The sequence below is a fragment of the Muscardinus avellanarius genome (assembly GCF_963383645.1).
Source record: "Muscardinus avellanarius genome assembly, chromosome: 4".
In the NCBI taxonomy this organism is placed as follows: Eukaryota; Metazoa; Chordata; class Mammalia; order Rodentia; family Gliridae; genus Muscardinus; species Muscardinus avellanarius.
This window is the reverse complement of record NC_137789.1, coordinates 7,523,935-7,542,920: the sequence shown is the minus strand read 5'-3', so window position 1 is coordinate 7,542,920 and position 18,986 is coordinate 7,523,935. Positions and strand designations below refer to the sequence as shown.

General features: G+C 40.9%; 1 protein-coding gene across 2 annotated transcripts in view; it reads left to right on the top strand.

The window, feature by feature from the left end:
• Positions 1 to 18,986, top strand: part of KHDRBS3 (KH RNA binding domain containing, signal transduction associated 3) — a gene marked incomplete at both ends in the record, with an annotated part of 181,516 nt that overhangs the window by 67,293 nt on the left and 95,237 nt on the right. For both annotated transcript variants that reach the window (XM_080695126.1, XM_080695125.1), the window contains one exon: positions 16,354 to 16,470. In XM_080695126.1, coding sequence (XP_080551252.1) covers positions 16,354 to 16,470 — 117 coding nt within the window. The remainder of the gene's footprint in view (positions 1 to 16,353; positions 16,471 to 18,986) is intronic.

The window sequence follows — 18,986 nt, the reverse complement described above, 5'->3', positions numbered from 1 at the left end:
CTGAGCAGACATGGCTTCTGTAGCCCTCCTGGATCTTTGTGGATTCTTTTAGATGTTTAAAGTTCACATCTATAATAGGTTTATAGCATGCTTCAAGCACTCTAATTTGCTCTGTTACTTACAGTAATGATATCAGTGTATAGCCCCGCTTTTTGGTCTCTTTCAGTAATTGGGACCCTGGCCTTGTGATTCTCTCTGTGCAGGAGCTCAGTGCCACTGACATCTTTCCTGCTGTAAGCCTCGGTCTTTGAGCTCTCATAAAGCAACTGTCTCTGGGACCCTCTCAGCCTGTGCAGAGTCAGCTGGTATCACTGGGGCTGCATCCAGTGTTATGTGCATGTCTTCATCCTTTCTACCAATGTTGAGCTTGAATCCCCCCTGCCTGCATGGGTGGCTGGTGCTGTTGGGACTAGACCCAGTGTATATGTAGGAGACCATGTTCTCCACACATAGGGCCGAGTTGGTCTGACTTCTTCTGGTCACCATAATTGGGTGGTCTGTGGTAATCTCCGGATGCCCTGCTAGTGCTCTGAGCCCTGGGGACTGTAGGCCTATTATCTTGATTGGCCCCATGGGCTGTCTACTGATCTGCACCATTGCTGTGTCCAACAGCAGACTCCACCCTGACCTTCATGAGGGTGAACATTGAGGCCTCAGATACTGAGAGTCTATCACTTGCTGCTTTAGTCCCTGCAGCCATGCTGGGAAGTTTCTTAAGGGGACAGCTAGTTTATTTACAGTTGCTGAGTGCTGGTCTGGATCTTTTGAGGATGCAGTGAACTTGGCTACCACTGCTGTAAGTTGTAGCCAGAGTCCATGCAGGAGGAGCCAAGTGCTTACAATTCCGATGAGCTGCATCCACTTACTGTTTTTCAAGTCATTGGATTTTTTGCTGCGGGTCTCTGGAGGCCTCAGTGCTGTCAGTCCAGGCATGATGAGGCAAGATGGCTCTGCTGCAACCACCATGGCCAAAGCACTTGGAGGCAGGAGGGTACTTTTCTGCTCTTTTCTTCTTTATAGCTTTGTTTCTGCTGCCTTTTTATTCTCAGTGCTCTGTTCAAATTCATGTTGATTTCTTTCTTTTGTTAAAATGCTGTTATCACCGCAATAGAGATTGAGTGCCAGCAGGGCTGATACGTGCTGCTTTCATCGGTTGCCATTTTCCTGAAAGTTGTGAGGTTTCTTGGTCATACTTTCAACTAGAATACTATCCTTCCTCTCCCAGTCTATCCTAATAGCCTCTTAATAATGAATGCTTTGCCTTTTGTTTTAAGGCTTCCAGTTCATCTTCTACAGTTATAGCCAGACTATTGTCCATTGGGATTTTCTGGCTTAGAAATTTCAAATTCACTTACATGTCGTCAGTGTAGCTTGTTTTTTGTTAGTTTAGGTTTTTGTTCCACCAGCATCTCCAACTTTGAGGAAATGGAAAGTAAATGTATGTAAGGTAAATTATTTAGAATTTTGCATTATTTACCTATGCCTCTTCTTCTGTATGTGTATATTTTCTCCATATTATCTTGAAATTATTTTTGTGCACTTCATTGACTTTTAGAATTAGTAACATAAGTCATTTGGGCTATGGTTTACCACTTAGAAATAGAAACTAAATAAAAATTACACTCAGCAGAATAACACTGTAATCTCAATCACAAATCATACTTTCCACCTTGTGCCTGCAAAAGTAATAAATTTAAATAATATAATATTAATCTATACCATTATTATGTAATATCTGAAACAAAATTAATAAAACCTTTTGTGAATAGAGCATTTGATTTGATGAAGATAGGTTTTAATTCCACAATTATTAATATACTGCTGTGCCAGAAACATTAATTTTATGTCTTGATTATTCCCAAGGTATTTACATTTAACAAAATAAACCATAAATTAGAATGGAAATTGAATTACTATGAGAGGTGGTATAACAGGATTGAATTGAGTGGTGGAGTTATTTTTAGAGAATTAGAGCTGCAACTGTGGATGACCAGAATATTCTTCTCAGTTGGAATTCTGTCTCTGTATCCAGTGAGTGAAAGGAGAGTCTTATTTTATTAACCAATGATAGAACAGGTATAGAATGCCTGCATAGATAAATATACATGCTTATACATACTTAATGGAGGTACAAGGGCCAGCATGGTGAAGAAATCCTTATATTGCCTAATGCAAGGTCATGGCACTTGTGAGTTAAAACTCAAAGGGGGCCGGGCATGGTGGCGCACGCTTGTAATCCCAGCATTCGGGAGGCTGAGACCAGAGGATCTTGGTTTGCGGACAGCCTCAGCTATTTAGTGAGGCCCTCTGCAACTCAGTGAGACCCTGTTTCAAAATAAAGAATAAACAATAAGGCAGGGGGTATAGCTCAGAGGTCAAATGCCCCAGGGTTTCACCCCCAGAACCACAAACAAAACAAAACAAAACACTCAAAGGGGACCTCAGCATGGGGTGCACTGATGGGCCCGCCTCCTCTTCTTCTTTCTTTCTTTCTTAGTTTTTTAGCTCTTAAATTAATTTGCAGTATATACTTTGTATTGGATACAAACATTTTAAAAAATTTATGCCTCTTTTATAATTTTTTAAAATAGCTGGGTGTGGTGGTGCACGCTTGTAATCCCAGAGTTGAGACAGGAGAATCGCATAGGTTCGAAGCCAGCCTCAACTACTTAGTGAGGCTCTCAGCAACTTAGTGAGACCTTGTTTTCAAATAAAATATAAAATAGGTCTGGGAGTATAGCCCGGAGGTAGAAAGCCCCTGAGTTCTACCCCCAGTACCACCCCCCAAAAAAAATATATATATATGATAAAAATATATATAATAAAATATTATATATAATTAAAATATATATTTTTTATTGTGGTGGTGGTACTGGGGTTACTGGAAACCCTTCTACCTTCGGGCTATACTCCCAGACCTATTTTTATACGTTTTATTTGAAAACAGGGTCTTTTAAGCCAGCACAGCTGGCTTCGAACCTGCGCGATCCTCCTGTCTCCGCCTCCCAAGCAACAGAGATTACAAGTAAGTGCCACCATGCCCGGCTATATATATAATTTTTTTTAACATTCTAGTTCAGGTTCACCTCTAGAGAAATGTTTTTATATTGTTTACCTGATACAGTACCCAATTATTTTACAGTTATTCTCAGATATGTTTTTAAGCTTTTTAATAAACATGTAGATTTTTGTAGGATGCTCAATTAAAAGACATTGATAGAGAGTTAGGACCCTTGTGCCAGGAATCTGCCTCCTTCCATCTGTGCTTTTATGGTATATTCTAGTTTTTCTTTTGATTAATATCTTGGGCAGTGATTGATATATTTTGGGCATTAATTTTGGTTGACATTCCTTACCTACTTTCACATGCATGAAATGAATTCCTGTTTGCCTGTTTCAAGCTAGGTATTCTAGGCTTCTTGAGGTGCAGCGATGACTAGGACAGGGCCTTTGTTCTCAGAGATACTCTGCTTCTCCCACTTTGGGACAGGGAGGCAGGCAGGTAGACAGTTAGTGTTAGAAGAAAGTGGTGTTCAAGGCTATTAAGCCTCCTTTTTGGTTGTGACTGCCTTATCAGTCATCTCTGTGGTTGTGCCTTGTGTAGTGTGCACACGCTCTGTCACCATCTCCGTGTCGTGTGTTCCTGCTTTGCGCAGTGCCCTCCCCTGGAATCCATCCTCACTGGCTGCTCACTTTACTGATAGCATGATGTGAGATGATTTGCGAAATCTAGGACCGAGCTTTAAGGAAATTGACAGCTTCTGTCTGCTTTTCTGATCTTGCAGCCAGTCACCACACAAAAGCTCTGTCACCCTTAGACCACCATCGCATGTGGAGTCCAGTATACATGGCCAGTAGAGAGTACTTGGAATCAAAGAACTGTGATCCTCAGCCAGCGGCCACCACTAACTTACAAGCTATGAGAATAACCCATCTCAGAGTAGCCCTGCTCACCCCAGACAATCAGGCTGTTGTAATACTGAAGAAGGAAAAGCTTTGCTGTGCAACCCCCAGCCCTCACCCACCATGGCTTTTCTCTACTGAAACCCATACTGAAATGTGCCCGATTGCCATCATGTGTGAGTTCTTGCTCTCCCTGTCCTGGTCTGTTAGGGACAGAGTTGGTTTCTGTCTTCCCCACTCTCCTGCTCAAGGACTTGCCAAAGCTCCACTGTGCTCGGACACCAGACTCTCCTCAGGTGGCTGGCTGTGCTGGGCTTCTGGCCTCTAGATCCATGAGCTGAAGAAACCTCTTTTCTTTAAAAATTACTCCGTCTTCTGTATTCTCTTATAGGAACAGAAATGGGATGAAATCGGCCCTCCTCCTCCTTACCTGAGTTTCTGAATTGTGAGCAAATAAAGAAACTGGCTATCATTGGAAATTGTTAAGGTTTTGAACAGGTTATTCTGCAGCGGTAGATAGTCAGTATAATCCTGAAGTGGGACTCTGTCTCTAATTTCCTCATTGCCAAGTCAGATGAGAATGTGAGGAAGTGAATGATGTGGTTTCCATCTGTTGCTTGCAAATAGAGTCACTGTTTCTCTATAATGTCCTGAAAAAATGTTCCAGTTTCTCTGACCAAACATTTACATATGTATCTAATCAAAAAGTTTAACTCCATTGCAAAATGGTGCCTTAGAAATTATATTTTATCCTTCAGGTCACTTAAGTAGGACAGCATGTGACATCATTTTTTATTTGTTTAAATAGCAGAGTGTGTTTCAGTCCACTTATGTTGCTGTAACAAGATACTTGGGACTGGCTAATTTATAAAGACTGGATACTTATTTTCTCATAGTTCTAGAGTCTGGAAAGTCCAGGACTAAGGCACCAGCAGGTTGGCTGTCTGGTGGGGGCCTGTCTCTATACGTATGAGGTGCCTCTAACGCCTAGGTCAGCTACTTCCTCTGTGGAGGCACATGCTGTGTCCCCTCAAGGCTGATGAGCAGAGAGGAACAAACTATTCTTTCAAACCCTTTTAAATCATCTTTATTCCATTCAAGAGTGGTCTTCATCACCTCCTGAAGGCCCCGACTCTTAATACTATGACAATGGTGATTAAGCTTCCACATAGGAATTTTGGAGGCGCGTTCAGACAGTAGCATAAGGTGTGTGACATAGTGCAGTACTAAGGAACAGGCCTTTGGTCTCTAGCCCTGGTTCATGTTACTCGGCTTCTAAAACTCTTGGAATCTCCAAGGGGAGATTTCTACGAATAGTAAAATGATCAGTAGCTGGGGCTCCTCTGTGGCCTGTGCAGGGGCTTCTGGTTGTCAGAAAATGGACCAAATCAGAAGGTTGGAACTATGGCTCCCACCCTTATGTCCTGAAAGAGGCCAGGCTGAAGGTTGGGTTAATCACCAGAGGCCAGTAAGACAACCAGCCTTGCTTGGGCATTGGAAGCTCCATGAAAACTCACAAGGACAGGGCTCAGAGCGCTTCTGGATTGCAGGACGCTTTGATGTACCCCAAGAGGGCAAGGCAGCTCTGCCCCTTCCCACTTAATGCGCCTTAGGCAACTCTTCCTTTTAGCTGTTCACCTGTAATAATAGGTTTACAAAGTGGGTGGAGATTCCCGCCCACCTCCTGGTGCCTGTGATTGGCATCTGAAGTGGGGGCATTCTGTGGACTGAGCTTATGACCTGCTGGAATTCAAGTTGCCTCTAGGTAAATAGCGTCAGAATCCAGGTGAATCGCGGGACATTCGCCTCCTGTTTTTTGGAGGTGGGCTGTGGGTGGGATGCACATGTCCTAGGAGCTGCTTTTCTCTAGAGGCCACTGTTATTTGTGCATCATTGCTTTCTACTACTTATTACATTTTTAGGCTGCTTGTGTTTTAAATTTCTTTGAAGCTGCGTTTTAGACCCTTTTTTGGGGTTTACTTTGCTAGTGTTTATAAGCAGCTGACCTAGGAGGTAGAGGCACCTCATACGCATAGAAACAGGGTCCCCACCAGATAGCAAACCTGCTGGTGCCTTAGTCCTGGACTTTTCAGACTCCAGAACTAAGACTCTTTGCTTACAAGCTAAGTTTTAGAGTTCGCAGGGTGTGTGGGGTAAGGTGGGTGAGCAGGGAGCTGGGGAAGGAACGATAGTTGACTAAAGGGGATATTTTTATCCAACTGAGATTTATCTCAGGATTTGGTTTTCGGCTATGAAGTAAATTGCAGAAAAATAACTGATATTAAATAGTATGCCTTATAGTCAGGAAAGAGACCATAAAACTTAAGGGCATTTTTGTCTTAGTAATCAGGAGGACTCTACTTTGAAAGGACCTTTATGGGTTGTTTGTTTTGTGGTTCTGAGGACTGAATCCAGCTCTTAGGAAGGCTAGGCAAGTATTCTACAAATGAGGTACTCCTTACCCCTTTATGTTTTAACAACCTTTTTCTCTTGTGAAAAGAGTGTGTATATTTTATGACATTACTGATAGCTGTGGCTTTCTCAAAATAAGGCAACTGTAGTCAGGAGATTAAGTTCCTGGATCCAACGTTGTTTAATTTACTTTTGATTTATTATATTTTTCCCTGATCATTATAATGCCAGGTAGTATATTAAGAATGGAGACAAGAAATGAGATATAGAGAAGATTTTAGATTTGAATAAAATAAATTCCCTGTTCTTAAGAATCCAACATGAAAGGAAATGTCTTAAAATACATTTTGCTACTTGTAACAAGAGAAATGCAGGAGGAGAGGAGAGTAGGTGGGTTCAGAATGTTGTGAGGTGTCTAGAGAAGTTTTTAGGGCCTAGTAGATGGTGATGGAGCTGTAAGAAAGGACTAAGGCACACATCATCTTACACAGTTGATTTTGGTTTTATTTATTGTAGATTTGCGCCATTTTAAAAGAGCGGATATAAGCCTAATGTGGTGGTGCACACTTGTAATCCCAGCATTTGGGAGGCTGAGACAGGAGGATCTGGGTGCACGGAGAGCCTCAGCTACTTAGTGAGGCCCTCTGCAACTCGGTGAAATCCTCTTTCAAAATAAAGAATAAAAAATAGGGCTGGGGTGTGTATTGGATGTAGAATGCCCCTGGGTTACATCCCTAGTACATAAATAAATAAATAAATTTTTTAATACTTCGGGAAATTTAAACATTAATCGAAATTCAATGAAGAAGTAAAGTCACCCAGGCTGCATCTGTATTTTGTTTTGTTTTGTTTTTGTGGTACTGGGGATGGAAGCCAGGGGCTTTCTACCTCCGGGCTATACTCTTAGACCTATTTTATAGTTTGTTTGGAAATAGGGTCTCACTAAGTTGCTGAGAGCATTACTAAGTAGCTGAGGCTGGCTTCAAACCTGTGTGATCCTCTTGTCTCAGCCTCTCAAGTGCTAGGATTACAAGTGTGAGCCACCACACCTGGCTTGCATCTGTGTTTTCAATACAGACCTTGAGCCCTACCCTGTGGGCCCCCTGGGCATCTGTCTGCCCCTTTCCCTTGTTTCCTGCTCTTACCTGGAGCTGACCTTCCATCCAGCCTGCTCATTTTTCCCCCCTCAAAAGCTCTGGTGCATGACCTCACCTTGTAGGGAGTTCCTGCTCCCAGCTTCTGGCATGGGTGCAGCTTAAAACCTGCCTCAGATGCCATCATCGCCTGGGATGTGTGTGCTCATCAGGTGGAGAATGCACTCTGTGGGTGTTTCTGTCTGTTGGTGAACAGAGGCTACCATCTGCACGGTGCTTTATTGTTCATATCGGCCACTCACCTACCACTGAACGGGGCCCTGCCCTGGGGGGCCCTGCTCTGGGTTTGTCTGTTACTCAGCTCCTGGGATGTGTCTGGGATGCCTTCAATGTTGAATGAATAATACAATTACTGAGGGCTAGGCACTGACCCTGTTTTCTTAAATCTGTGACTGTTTCAAAAGTCAAACCAATCTTCTGCTTTTCCTCCTGCAGATTAAGTCCTTTCTTTAGGAGGAAAACAGGGTCGATGGGTCCAGGCAGATTTCAGCAGTGGCTGCTTTCCTCTGTCCCCCACTTGGCAGGGGAAGCGATTTCCGTTTTCTCCCTGATTATCCCTGTGAGCTCCTGGAGACCACCTTGATTCCTGCAGAAAAAAACCTTGAAGAAGTCGACCCTCTTGGTTCAGGGTTCCAGACCTTCACAGCTAGCCCATCTCAGATCTAATGCTTGAGGTGTTTCACTCTGCCGGTGCCTGGAATTATGTCAGGCTAGAATTTGACCTGGGCAGTACATTAATTTGCATCTGTCTAGCTTAATTTTACCTTTTAAGGGTGAGAGTGAAGTTCTTCCCACCTCTCTACATCTGAGCTGAATGGCTGTTCTTGGAACATAGTGGTTTTGAGAAACTGGGAGAAACACTAATGGCTAAAGTCAAGAGGCAGGAGCCACTTTGTTTAGTAGGACATTTCATGGACAGGACAAGACATTTGGACTTTGGTGCTACGATGAGTGCAACAGTTCGGTTCTAAGCAGAGATATAGTAGTGCCAATGCTGTATTTCAAAAAGGGCTCTCTACAGTAGGCTTTGTGAAAGCTACTGTGGCCTGCACAAAGGTGGTTATGATAGGGCTGGAGGAACGTAGTAAGCATGGGCAGTAATCTGGAGGTAAAGTAGTTAGTGTTTAATTAATTAGTTCATTGCATATATATTAAATACCCTCTCTGCACAGCTGTTAGAGTGAAGAAACTGTAGTAACAGAAGACCAGGCTAGTCTGTGGGCCTGAGTCACCACATGGATGGGCCCCCTCTGTCAGGCTGGAGACGCAGAAGGAAAATCCCTGAGGAGCTGTTGTGGCAAGGGTTACTGTTCTGCTTTGAGTGTCGAGTCAGAGGTCAATAAAGTGCCCCTTCGTTCCACTTAGCCACTTTCTAGTGAGCACCCAATTAAGGGAAGCCGTTTAATGGAGACCGTGACATGTTCTTGAGGTTGAGTTGTTTATGAAATGACAGCTTAACAGTAATTGTTCCCCAAGGAACAGTGTCAAGGCACAAATATAGTTTAGATCAATTAAAGCTAATTCAGCAAGGCAGTTGTTCTTTACCAAAAAAGAATATAGTGATTACCCATATATGTATATTTTGTGGTGAAACTCAAAAATACTGATGTTGGTTTGTTATCTTCAAATTCACCTGGAAATTTTCTTAGGTATGGTTTTAATATTTGTTGTGTGTATATGGACACAGAAATTGGCACTGGAGAAAATCACTGGTCATAGAGTGATAACATTTTCACCTCCAGTGCAGGTGACTAAATGGAATTATTATAAATGCATGTTGATTAATAACAGAATGGACTAACTTAGGCAAGTGAAATCATTTATAAATATGGATGTTGAAATGTCATAAGTTTATACTGTCTATCTTACAGACATAGTTGGCAAGTAAAAAATTGGAATTAATGAGAGACTATTTGAAAGGATTTTTGTTCACAAGCACAGAAAGGGGACTGCTGCAGCATGGGTGTGGGATTCGAGGGTGGGAGACTGCTTACCAGGTGATCTATAAGTCACCGTTCAGATGGCAAGCCTACAGGTAAAAGAGGCAGATGCTTATGGGAAGTGGGATGAACCGATGGCCATAGCAGGACGGTTCCTTCAGGGTTTTATCATGACCTTAGCCCGTTTTACAAGAGGATTTTACAGGGAGGTCTTCTCCAGGTGAATCAAAGTCCAGGGATCGGGGTAGACAGGCAGAAGTAAAGTTTAATCACATCAGGTCCTTTAGCATCTTCCTGACTGATCGGTGGAGACAAGCAGGTCATTTGCTCTTTTGTGGGGCAGAGGATGGGCATTCCACCTTTGTCACAGGCGATGAGTGGCCTTTGGGAGTCCTACCCAAAGTAAGCAGTGAGCTGCTTCCCAGAGCACAGATGGGCTTGTGATTTCCAAGTCACCACTGCTTTCTAGGAGGGCAGCATTTAGGTAAAATTCAATATTGCCCCAGTGTGTAAGCACATTATCGGATGTTCTGATCTCCGCACACTGTGGTAACTATGGTGAAACTGAATCCTGGAAGGGCTGCTCACTTCCCACTGTGACCCTCCTACGGAATCCTAGGTTGCAGGCCCCAGAGAGGTGTGTGGGGCTGGTGGCTGAGAGCACTGTGCTGCTTGGATTTATTGATGATATCCTTCAAAGAGTCCAAAATAAGCTCTCAGTCCAGCTATTGCTTGGGTCTTTTCTTCTTGGGAACCCTGACTGTGGCTGGCTTAGTGGATTATTTTTGTCTTTGTTTGTGTGCTTGTGTGATACTGGGGGTTGAATCCAGGGCCCTCTACCTCAGAGCTGTACTCCCAGCCCTTTTAACTGTGTGTGTGTGTGTGTGTGTGCACGCTACTAGGGATTGAACCCAATATATTCTAGCTCCAAGCTATAGTCCCAGCCCTATTTTATATTTGTTTGGAAACAGGGTCTTGCTAGATTGTTGAGAGTCTCACTACTTGCCGAGGCGATCCTCAAACCTGCGATCCTTCTGTCTCAGCCTCCCAAATACTGGTATTACAGGCATGAGCCAACATGCCCAGCTTAGCTTTTTTTTTTTTAATACAAGGTCTTGCTAAGTTATAGCATGTAGGCTTAAATTTGCGATCCTCCTGCCTCTGCCTTCCAACTGCTGGTTACAGGCATGTGCCACTGTACCTAGCTTATCTTTTTTTTTTTTTTTTAACGACATTAGGATATCTTATAGAATCCATGGATGAATTGAACTTGGAAACTAAAAGATATTAGTGGGGGCTTAAAATCTAAGCAATAGTAACCCACATCTGTCTCTGTGTCTTCTCTGGAGCAGTAGTTCCTAACGGGCGTAAGTGATGTTTTACACAGAACACCTCTTCAGTGCAAAGGAAAGCCCATCTTTTTTGATGTTCAACATTATAGACTTTTGCCAGCGTGGATACTTAGTCCCAGTAGTGACCCCAGCTATTGTATCAACCAAAGAGACCTGCTAAATATTTCCAAGTACCTCAAGGGAGCTGATGCAATCTGCAGTCTGAGACCCTGACCAAGCAACCAGGCGAATAGCAGTTGGCGTGACTCAGCTCTGATCATGGCCCTCTAACTGCTCTGGCATATCAAATCCCTGATATCCAAGTCAGGGGCATTCCTCAGCCCACCCGAGTGGCCAGGGCCCGTTCATGTTGTTTGAGGGGATTGTTTCCTTGGGGGCTATGTGGATAAGGGGATTAAGTTCCTGTAAAAAGTAGGTAATGCTCAAATACGGTCGTACACATCCAAATGTTTAAGTTCATTCATCTGTTCCTCATTACTTTGACATCAAGGCCAGGCGACCTACGGGTTGCTTTTACAGGTGATTTTTTATACATTTTCTTGTTCCATTAATACAGTAGGCACCTTCTGTAGGTACTCGGATCCCTCTGTTATAGACACCTAACTGAGATACAATATATGGTTGTGCAGAATTAAGAACAAAGAAAGGATTAGTCTGTTTCATGTCAATATACTCATTTATATACTTTTAAGGTTATATAATATCATATAAAATGCTTTTCCTTTGTACACAGAATCCTGTGGAGGTCTTTTTTATTTATGGAAACAATTTATTATAATAACAAGTGAGATGACTCTCATACAGTGTTATCATTTATTTTGTACGTGGCCCAGTAATCTACTTTCTTCCATTCCACAATATATAACTTTATCCATGATCACTTTTATAGACATCTTGACAGTGGCTCAAACCAGTAGAAAACAGGCTTATGAAGCTGTCCAGTTGGAAGCTATTTTAAAAATGCATTTATTTATGGATATATATTAAAGCATAAAATTGTGCCTCATTATACAGGGTGCCATGTGATATATTCATACATGTCTATATTATTTAGTGTTTAAATCAGGTTAAACATTTCTTCTCAAACACTTATTTCTTTGTGATAAAAACACTGAATTTTAGCTGAGCGTGGTGGCGGATGCTTGTAACCCCCGCGCTTGGGAGGCTGAGACAGGAGGATCGTGCAGGTTCAAAGCCAACCTCAGCTACTTAGTGAGGCTCTTAGCAACTTAGTGAGACCCTGTTTCCAAATAAAATATTAAATAGGTCTGGGAGTATAGCCCGGAGGTAGAAAGCCCCTGGGTTCCACCCCCAGCATCACCAAAAAAAATAATAATAATAAATAAAACCACTGAATTTTTTTCTTCTTTTTGAACTACATATCACATACTTGTTACTTGTAGTTGTTCTACTCTGTAATAGCACACCAGAACTTACTCTGGTCTAACTGTAGCTGAATACCCTTGATCCACATTTCCCCGTTCCTCGCCCCCTCTTCCCTGTTCTTCCAGGCTCCTATGGGATCAGTATTTTTATATTCCACATATGAGTGAGATTATGTAGTATTTGTTTTTCTGTGTCTGGCTTAACATAATCATCTCCATTTGCATTCATATCATCGCAAATGACAGCCTTCCAATCTTTTCATGGCTAGATAGTATTCCTTTGTGTATACACAGTAAAGTTTCCTTTATCCATTCTTCCATTGTTGGACACTTAGGCTGATTCCATTTCTCTGAGGGCATCATTGTGTGGAACAGATACCAGCGCTCCCATGTTCATTGTAGGACAATTCACATTCACAAAGAAATGGTATTGTGATTTCTTTTGCCATTCATTTTTTTCTTAGTTTGTTATATATTCTGGATGTTAAGCTGGGCATGGTGACAACAAGCCCAGAATATATATATTCTGGATGTTAACCATTACTAGAAATATAGTTTGTGCCGGGCGTGGTGGCACATGCCTGTAACCCAGCGCTTGGCAGGCTGAGACAGGAGGATCATACAGTTTCAAAGCCAGCCTCAGCTACTTAGTGAGGCTCTCAGCAACTTAGTGAGACCCTGTTTCCAAATAAAATATAAAATAGGTCTGGGAGTATAGCCCAGAAGTAGAACACCTCTGGGTTCCACCCCCAGTACCACCAATAATAAATAAATAAATAAATAAATAAATAAATAAATTACAATTTTTCTACCATTTTTAGGTTGTTTTTCTGCATTCTGATGGTTGATTCCTTTGCTATAGTGAAATCTTTTAGTTTGAAATCTCTGTCTTATTTTCCTTTCATCCTAAGTTCTTGTCTAAAAAAATTTTGCCCATCCAATGTCTTGAAACGTTTGTTTTCTTGTAGTGTTTTAATAGTTTCAAATTTCATATTTAAATTTTTAACCCATTTTGAGTTGGTATTTTTTTATGACTGGAGAGAAACAGGGGAATACCAGTTTCATCCTTTTGCAATGGAAATAATTATCTCGGCACTATTTATTGGAACATGTCTTCTTTTTCCGGTGCATGACCTTTGCACCTTCGTTGAAAACCCACTTGCTGTAGATTATGCAGCATCACGCCTCGCCTTTCTGTTCTGTTCCATTTGCCATATTTTTGCTTTTATTCCAATACCATACTGGTTTTTAAAATTACTACAGTTCTCTGATATATTTTGAAGTCAGCTGACTTAACTTACTTTCTTCTTTTTGCTCAAGATGGCTATGGCAGTTTGGGAATTTTTGTGGTTCCAGAAAAATTTTAAGATTTAAAAAATCCATTGAGTCTGTGGATGCTCTGGGTAATATGAGCATTTTAACAGCATTGAATCTTTGAATCCATGAACACAGGGTATCTTTTCATCTTCACATGTCCTTTTCAATATTTTTCTTTAGTGTTACAGAGTTGCACCATAGAGATCTTTCACTTTTTAATTTTATTCCCAGGCCTTTTACTTATTTATCATAGATCTTATTAAATATTATAAATGGAATTGCTTTCTTTCTGGTACTGGGAATTGAACCCGGGATGTTGTTCTGCTCCTCTGCACTCCCAGTCCTACTTGTGTACTTCTTTTTATACAAGATCTTGCCAGGTTACCACATGCTGGCCTCAATCCTGTTACCCTCCCGTCTCCCAAGTACTGGAGTTGCAGGCATGAACATCTTGCCCAGAATGACTTCTCTCTCGATTTCTACTTCAGATAATTGGCTATTAGCATATAGCAAAGCTACTGTTTTTTATATTTATTTTTTATCCTGCTACTTTGCTAAATGTTTACTCATTTTAGTAGTTTTGGGGTAGAGTTGAGTATTGGGGGTTTTCTTTTTTTTCTTTTTCTTCTTTTTTTTTTTTCTCCTGGAAACCCTTCTACCTCCGGGCTACATTCCCAGACCCATTTTTTATATTTTGATTTGGAAACAGGGTCGCTTAAGCCAGCGCGGCTGGCTTCGAACCTGCACGATCCTCCTGTCTCCGCCTCCCAAGCACAGGGATCACAAGCGTGCGCCACCACGCCCGGCTTATATGGGGTTTTCTATGTATAAAGTCATGCTATCTGTAAACTGTGAAGGCTTGGCTTCTTCTGGGATGCCCTGTATTTCCTTCTAATTCTTGTCTGATTGCTCTGGCTCGCCCTTCCATGCTGTATTGAGCAGAAGTGGTGAAAATGGGAATCCTGGTCTTGTTCCAGAAAGAACACCCAGCCCTTTCCCAGTCCAGTATCTGCCGCCTATTATGTGATCTCCGTTATGTTAAGGCACATGCCTCCCATACCTAATTTGTTCAGCATTTTTATCGTGCACGAGGGTGAATATTACTGAATGCTTCTTACGCATCTATCGAGATGACTGTTTCGTCCTTCCTTCTGTTAGCTCAGCCAGAATCCTGTGTATCAAGCAATCGTGAACGAACCATATCACTCTCTGAACTCCAGTGTCTTCCTTATAAAATTAGTTGTTTAGACTGTTGTTTTCTAAAACCTCACTTTTTATTGGGAAATATTTGACCATTTTGGACATTGTATCCAAATGACTTTATGACCATAGAAATTCATTTTTACTTCATATTTGAAACGTTTCTAAATGAATAAAAGAAAAAAGGAAAAACATCATGGAAGTTCTAGTGGAAATGGTGACTAAGAATACAATGTGCAGGAGGGTCAGAGGACTGATTCCCCCCCATCTAATCTCAGTAGTTATTGACCTTTTAAACTCTATAAAACATAACTTTTGTATGAAAAAGTACTTAAATGTTTAAATGGAAAAATAACCACATGTAAAAGCTAAAAATATATATTTTAATTTTTGTTGCGTACCATTAAAATTAAAAGTGGTCAAGAAAAATGCCATTTTGATTTTTTAATGTGTTTACTTATTTCAAGAAAATGATTTCAATCTCCATCGTTACATAAACTGGGGACTAGTTTTCTCTTGAAGCAGCAGTGGTACAGCAGTGGTATAGAGCCCTGCAGAAGCGACAGCTGCACCAGTGTTTGTAATCAGGGCTCTTGCCAAAGAGCAGCTCCTCTGGGTAAACAGGCTGAGTTTCTTTTGAGAGCCAGAAGGTTTATTTCCCTTAATTGTAGTAAAGCGTTTGAAAGTTGTTGGAAATTCCTAGTAATACTTCTTTAATCAAAGAAATATTGAGTGCCTTTTATATGCTGAGCATTATTCTATGTCCTCGGAGCAGTTCTGTACTAGTACATCTTCATGGCATTCATGTTTTGCAAAGGAGAAGCCTGAGAAGTACATTCAGGTTGGGGTCAACCAGCTGGAAATTGGAAGAGCCAGGTTTTTATTTTATTTTTTATTTTTTGGTGGTACTGGGGGTGGAACCCAGAGGCTTTCTACCTCTGGGTTATACTCCCAGACCCATTTTATACTTTATTTGGAAACAGAGCCTCACTAAGTAGCTGAGGCTGGCTTTGAACCTGCGTGATCCTCCTGTCTCAGCTTCCCAAGCACGGGGATTACAGGAAGAGTCAGGTTTTAAGCCGTAACATTTTAACCGCAGAAGCCGAACTAGTTAATTCATTTCTACTCTGCTTATTAAATAAGAAACCTTACTCCTTCAGGTCAAGTAAGTTACCCACACTCCCAAATCTGCTTGTTTTGGAAGAGATGAGTGGATTTTGTAGCAAAGCTTCTGTGAGTCCCTGAAGGTCTGAGAACTCATCCAGGTCAGTGTACTAGTGGTGGACTAGGTGAGTCCACGTGGCGGATGGGGTAGAGCGCCTCAGTGCACCTGGTGACCAGCCAGTGTGCAGGACAGTGTGTCTGGTAGCAATTTTTCCATCTACTTCCTGATCCTAGCACCATTGATAGGAGAGCAACTCAGAACTTTGAGAGAATTGACCCCATTCACAACTTATGAAATATCCTGAAATGATTTACATACAGTGCATCCTATTAAAATTTGTATAAATTTTAATTGTTTTGTGTGGCTTGTAGAAAACTTCCCAATATACTACCTGTAGCAGGAACGTAAGCATTCGCATATTCATTTCACACACCTATTTGCTTATTTGTTTCCTAATGATCAGGATTGGTAAGCTACTTTAAGATATGATGTTACAGATTTGGTTGTTTACTTATTTTTTTGTAGTTCAACTTTGTGGGGAAGCTGTTGGGTCCACGAGGCAATTCTCTGAAGCGTTTACAAGAAGAAACGTTGACAAAAATGTCGATCCTTGGAAAAGGTTCCATGAGAGACAAGGCAAAGGTAATATTCATTACTGACAATGGCTACTTTTTTGGCCATGTATGTTTTGTAAGGATTCCCAGTGTCTGTGACTCTGCCCCCAGGGAGTGGGCTGGGAGTCACTGAATAAAACAAACAGGTCGGTGGGCGTGTTGGAAGGGTCACTAAATTTTTTTTTTTATGAAAAGTGAGTGGTAAGTAAGTTTGGGAATATGTGGGTAACCCATTGTGTTAATATCTTATATTTTTATTATAAAAGCTAAGTATCTCAAATGGAATTAATAAGGACATATTTTATGCTTAGAAAATTGTTATTCAGACCAATTTCAAAATATGTAATATGTTCAACCTATATTTGTAAATATCATGTTCCTGTTTAAAATGCAATAGTAATGCTCATACCTTTGATTCTATGTAATAGTAATATGTCACCTTGAAAGTAGTATGATAATATTAAAGTTATTAGGAACACATACACATGTTACCTGTGTTCTCACTATCCTCACACTTTAGGTCCTTTGGGTCTTTTTCTGGCCATGTTCACGTCATACAAAAGAAACAATAAAAGTATATATGCTGTAGACTAATCTACAGTCGTGGAGTACGCTCACATCCATGACAGTGGTCCCGTAAATTACATTGCTGTTTTAGTTGGATGAGTGCATCCCATGTGTTCAGAGTGAGGAAAAGGCCTAACACCGCCTTTCTGAGACTGGATCCCTGCCGTTAAATGATGCATGACTGTAGTTTAGTTTATAGTGTATATATGTTTATTTCTTTTTTCTCTTAATTGGTATAATATGCATTTTATCAAGTTATTAAAATTGATTTTAGATGTTTCTTCTACTTGGGCACATTCACATTAAATGTCCTCCTTTGCTGACATGCTGGGCATTACTGAGTTATTTTTCTGATCATTTTCTGATCATTTTCTTAAATTTCTGCAAGAAATTTTCACGTATAATTTGTGCCGTTTACATTGATCTCGGTTGTCACTTGTTCTTTTATTGTTAAAAGATTTATATCACTGAGAACCAAATTCACATTCAATGATCACATCCAATGAAATATCAAACAATGAGAATTTTAGATGTTAAAGTTACGTAGATGATATCCAGCCTCTTTACAAAAAATGTACATCTAAGTAATAGCTTTTATAATAAAAATTGCTGTCATTTGTTGATTGAACAGCCACTGAGAGCCAGGCACTTTATTAGACATTTTATAGCACTATTCCTTTTTATCTTTGAGAAAAATGATAGAAGATAAAATTTTTCTTATTTTGTCAGTAATAAAAATGAGTGGTGTGTGCATGTATGCCTCTTCCATCTTTATTATTTTTAATTGATGTAGTCATACATCTTAATGGAATACAAGATGGTAGAGGCATACATTCACATGTCACTCATTTAGCCCTTCCCCAGTTCCCGCCCCATTCCTTCCCTCCTCCCTCCTTTTCAGGCTTAGTGATTGACTTTGATATATTTGTGAATATACATCATGTACATTAGGTATTATCTTTTTACCCCATTAAGATGTATGACTACAGCCAGACGTGGTGGCGCACACTTGTAATCCCAGCATTCAGGAGGCTGAGATGGGAGGATCGTGGTTCGCGGATAGCCTCAGCTACTTAGTGAGGTCCTTTGCAACTCAGTAAGACCCTGTCTCAAAATAAAGAACAAAAAATAGGGCAGAGGGTGTAGCTTAGAGGTTGAATGCCCCTGGGTTCCATCCCTAGACCCACCAAAAAAAAAATGTATGACTACAATGTACCCATAAAAAAATTAAGAAAAAAAGAAAACTGTGATTCAGAGAACTTGAGATATTACCTGGTTTAATTGGAGAGAGTCATTATATTTGGCCCACAGGTAATAAAACCATGCTTTTCTGATATCATTACTACTAGAGTCGAAAATCTGAATGTATTAGGCCCATATTGAACGTTTTCTTTTTTTTGAGGGGAGTGTTATACTGGAGATTAAACTCAGGAGAGTTTACCTTTATGCTATACCCTTGCTCTATTTTATTTTTCTTAATTTTGAAACAAAGTCTTAGATTTGAAGTTAAGTAAGCCTCAAACCTTTAATCCTCCTGTCTCAGCCTCCCAAGTATTGAAATTAAAGACATGGGTCACCTTGCTAGATTTGATTAGAGTTTAAAAATAAAGATTTTTCAGACCCCAGTTTTTTAGGTAGAAATTTAAATTTGTTTGGAATGATTCCAGTGCACAGCCAAATTTCGTTCAATCCCCACTGGGCATTGCTATTCCAGATTATGGGAATTCAATTCCCTGACGCATCTTTTCTAGGAATAGGAGAAAATTGAACCATGTTTTGGTCAGTTGATGAAAAATCAAGTGTCACCTGTGGGAGCGAGCTCCACACTTTCTCATCTCCTAATTTCATCCTTAAAGGAGACCCTCTGGTACTGGGGTACTCTATGAGCCCTGACACTCGTGGGCAGGAATCCCCTGGTTGCGTATCTGATTTGTTTTGGGGACAGTCCCTTGATCAAATGCAGGGTTTTGTGCCATA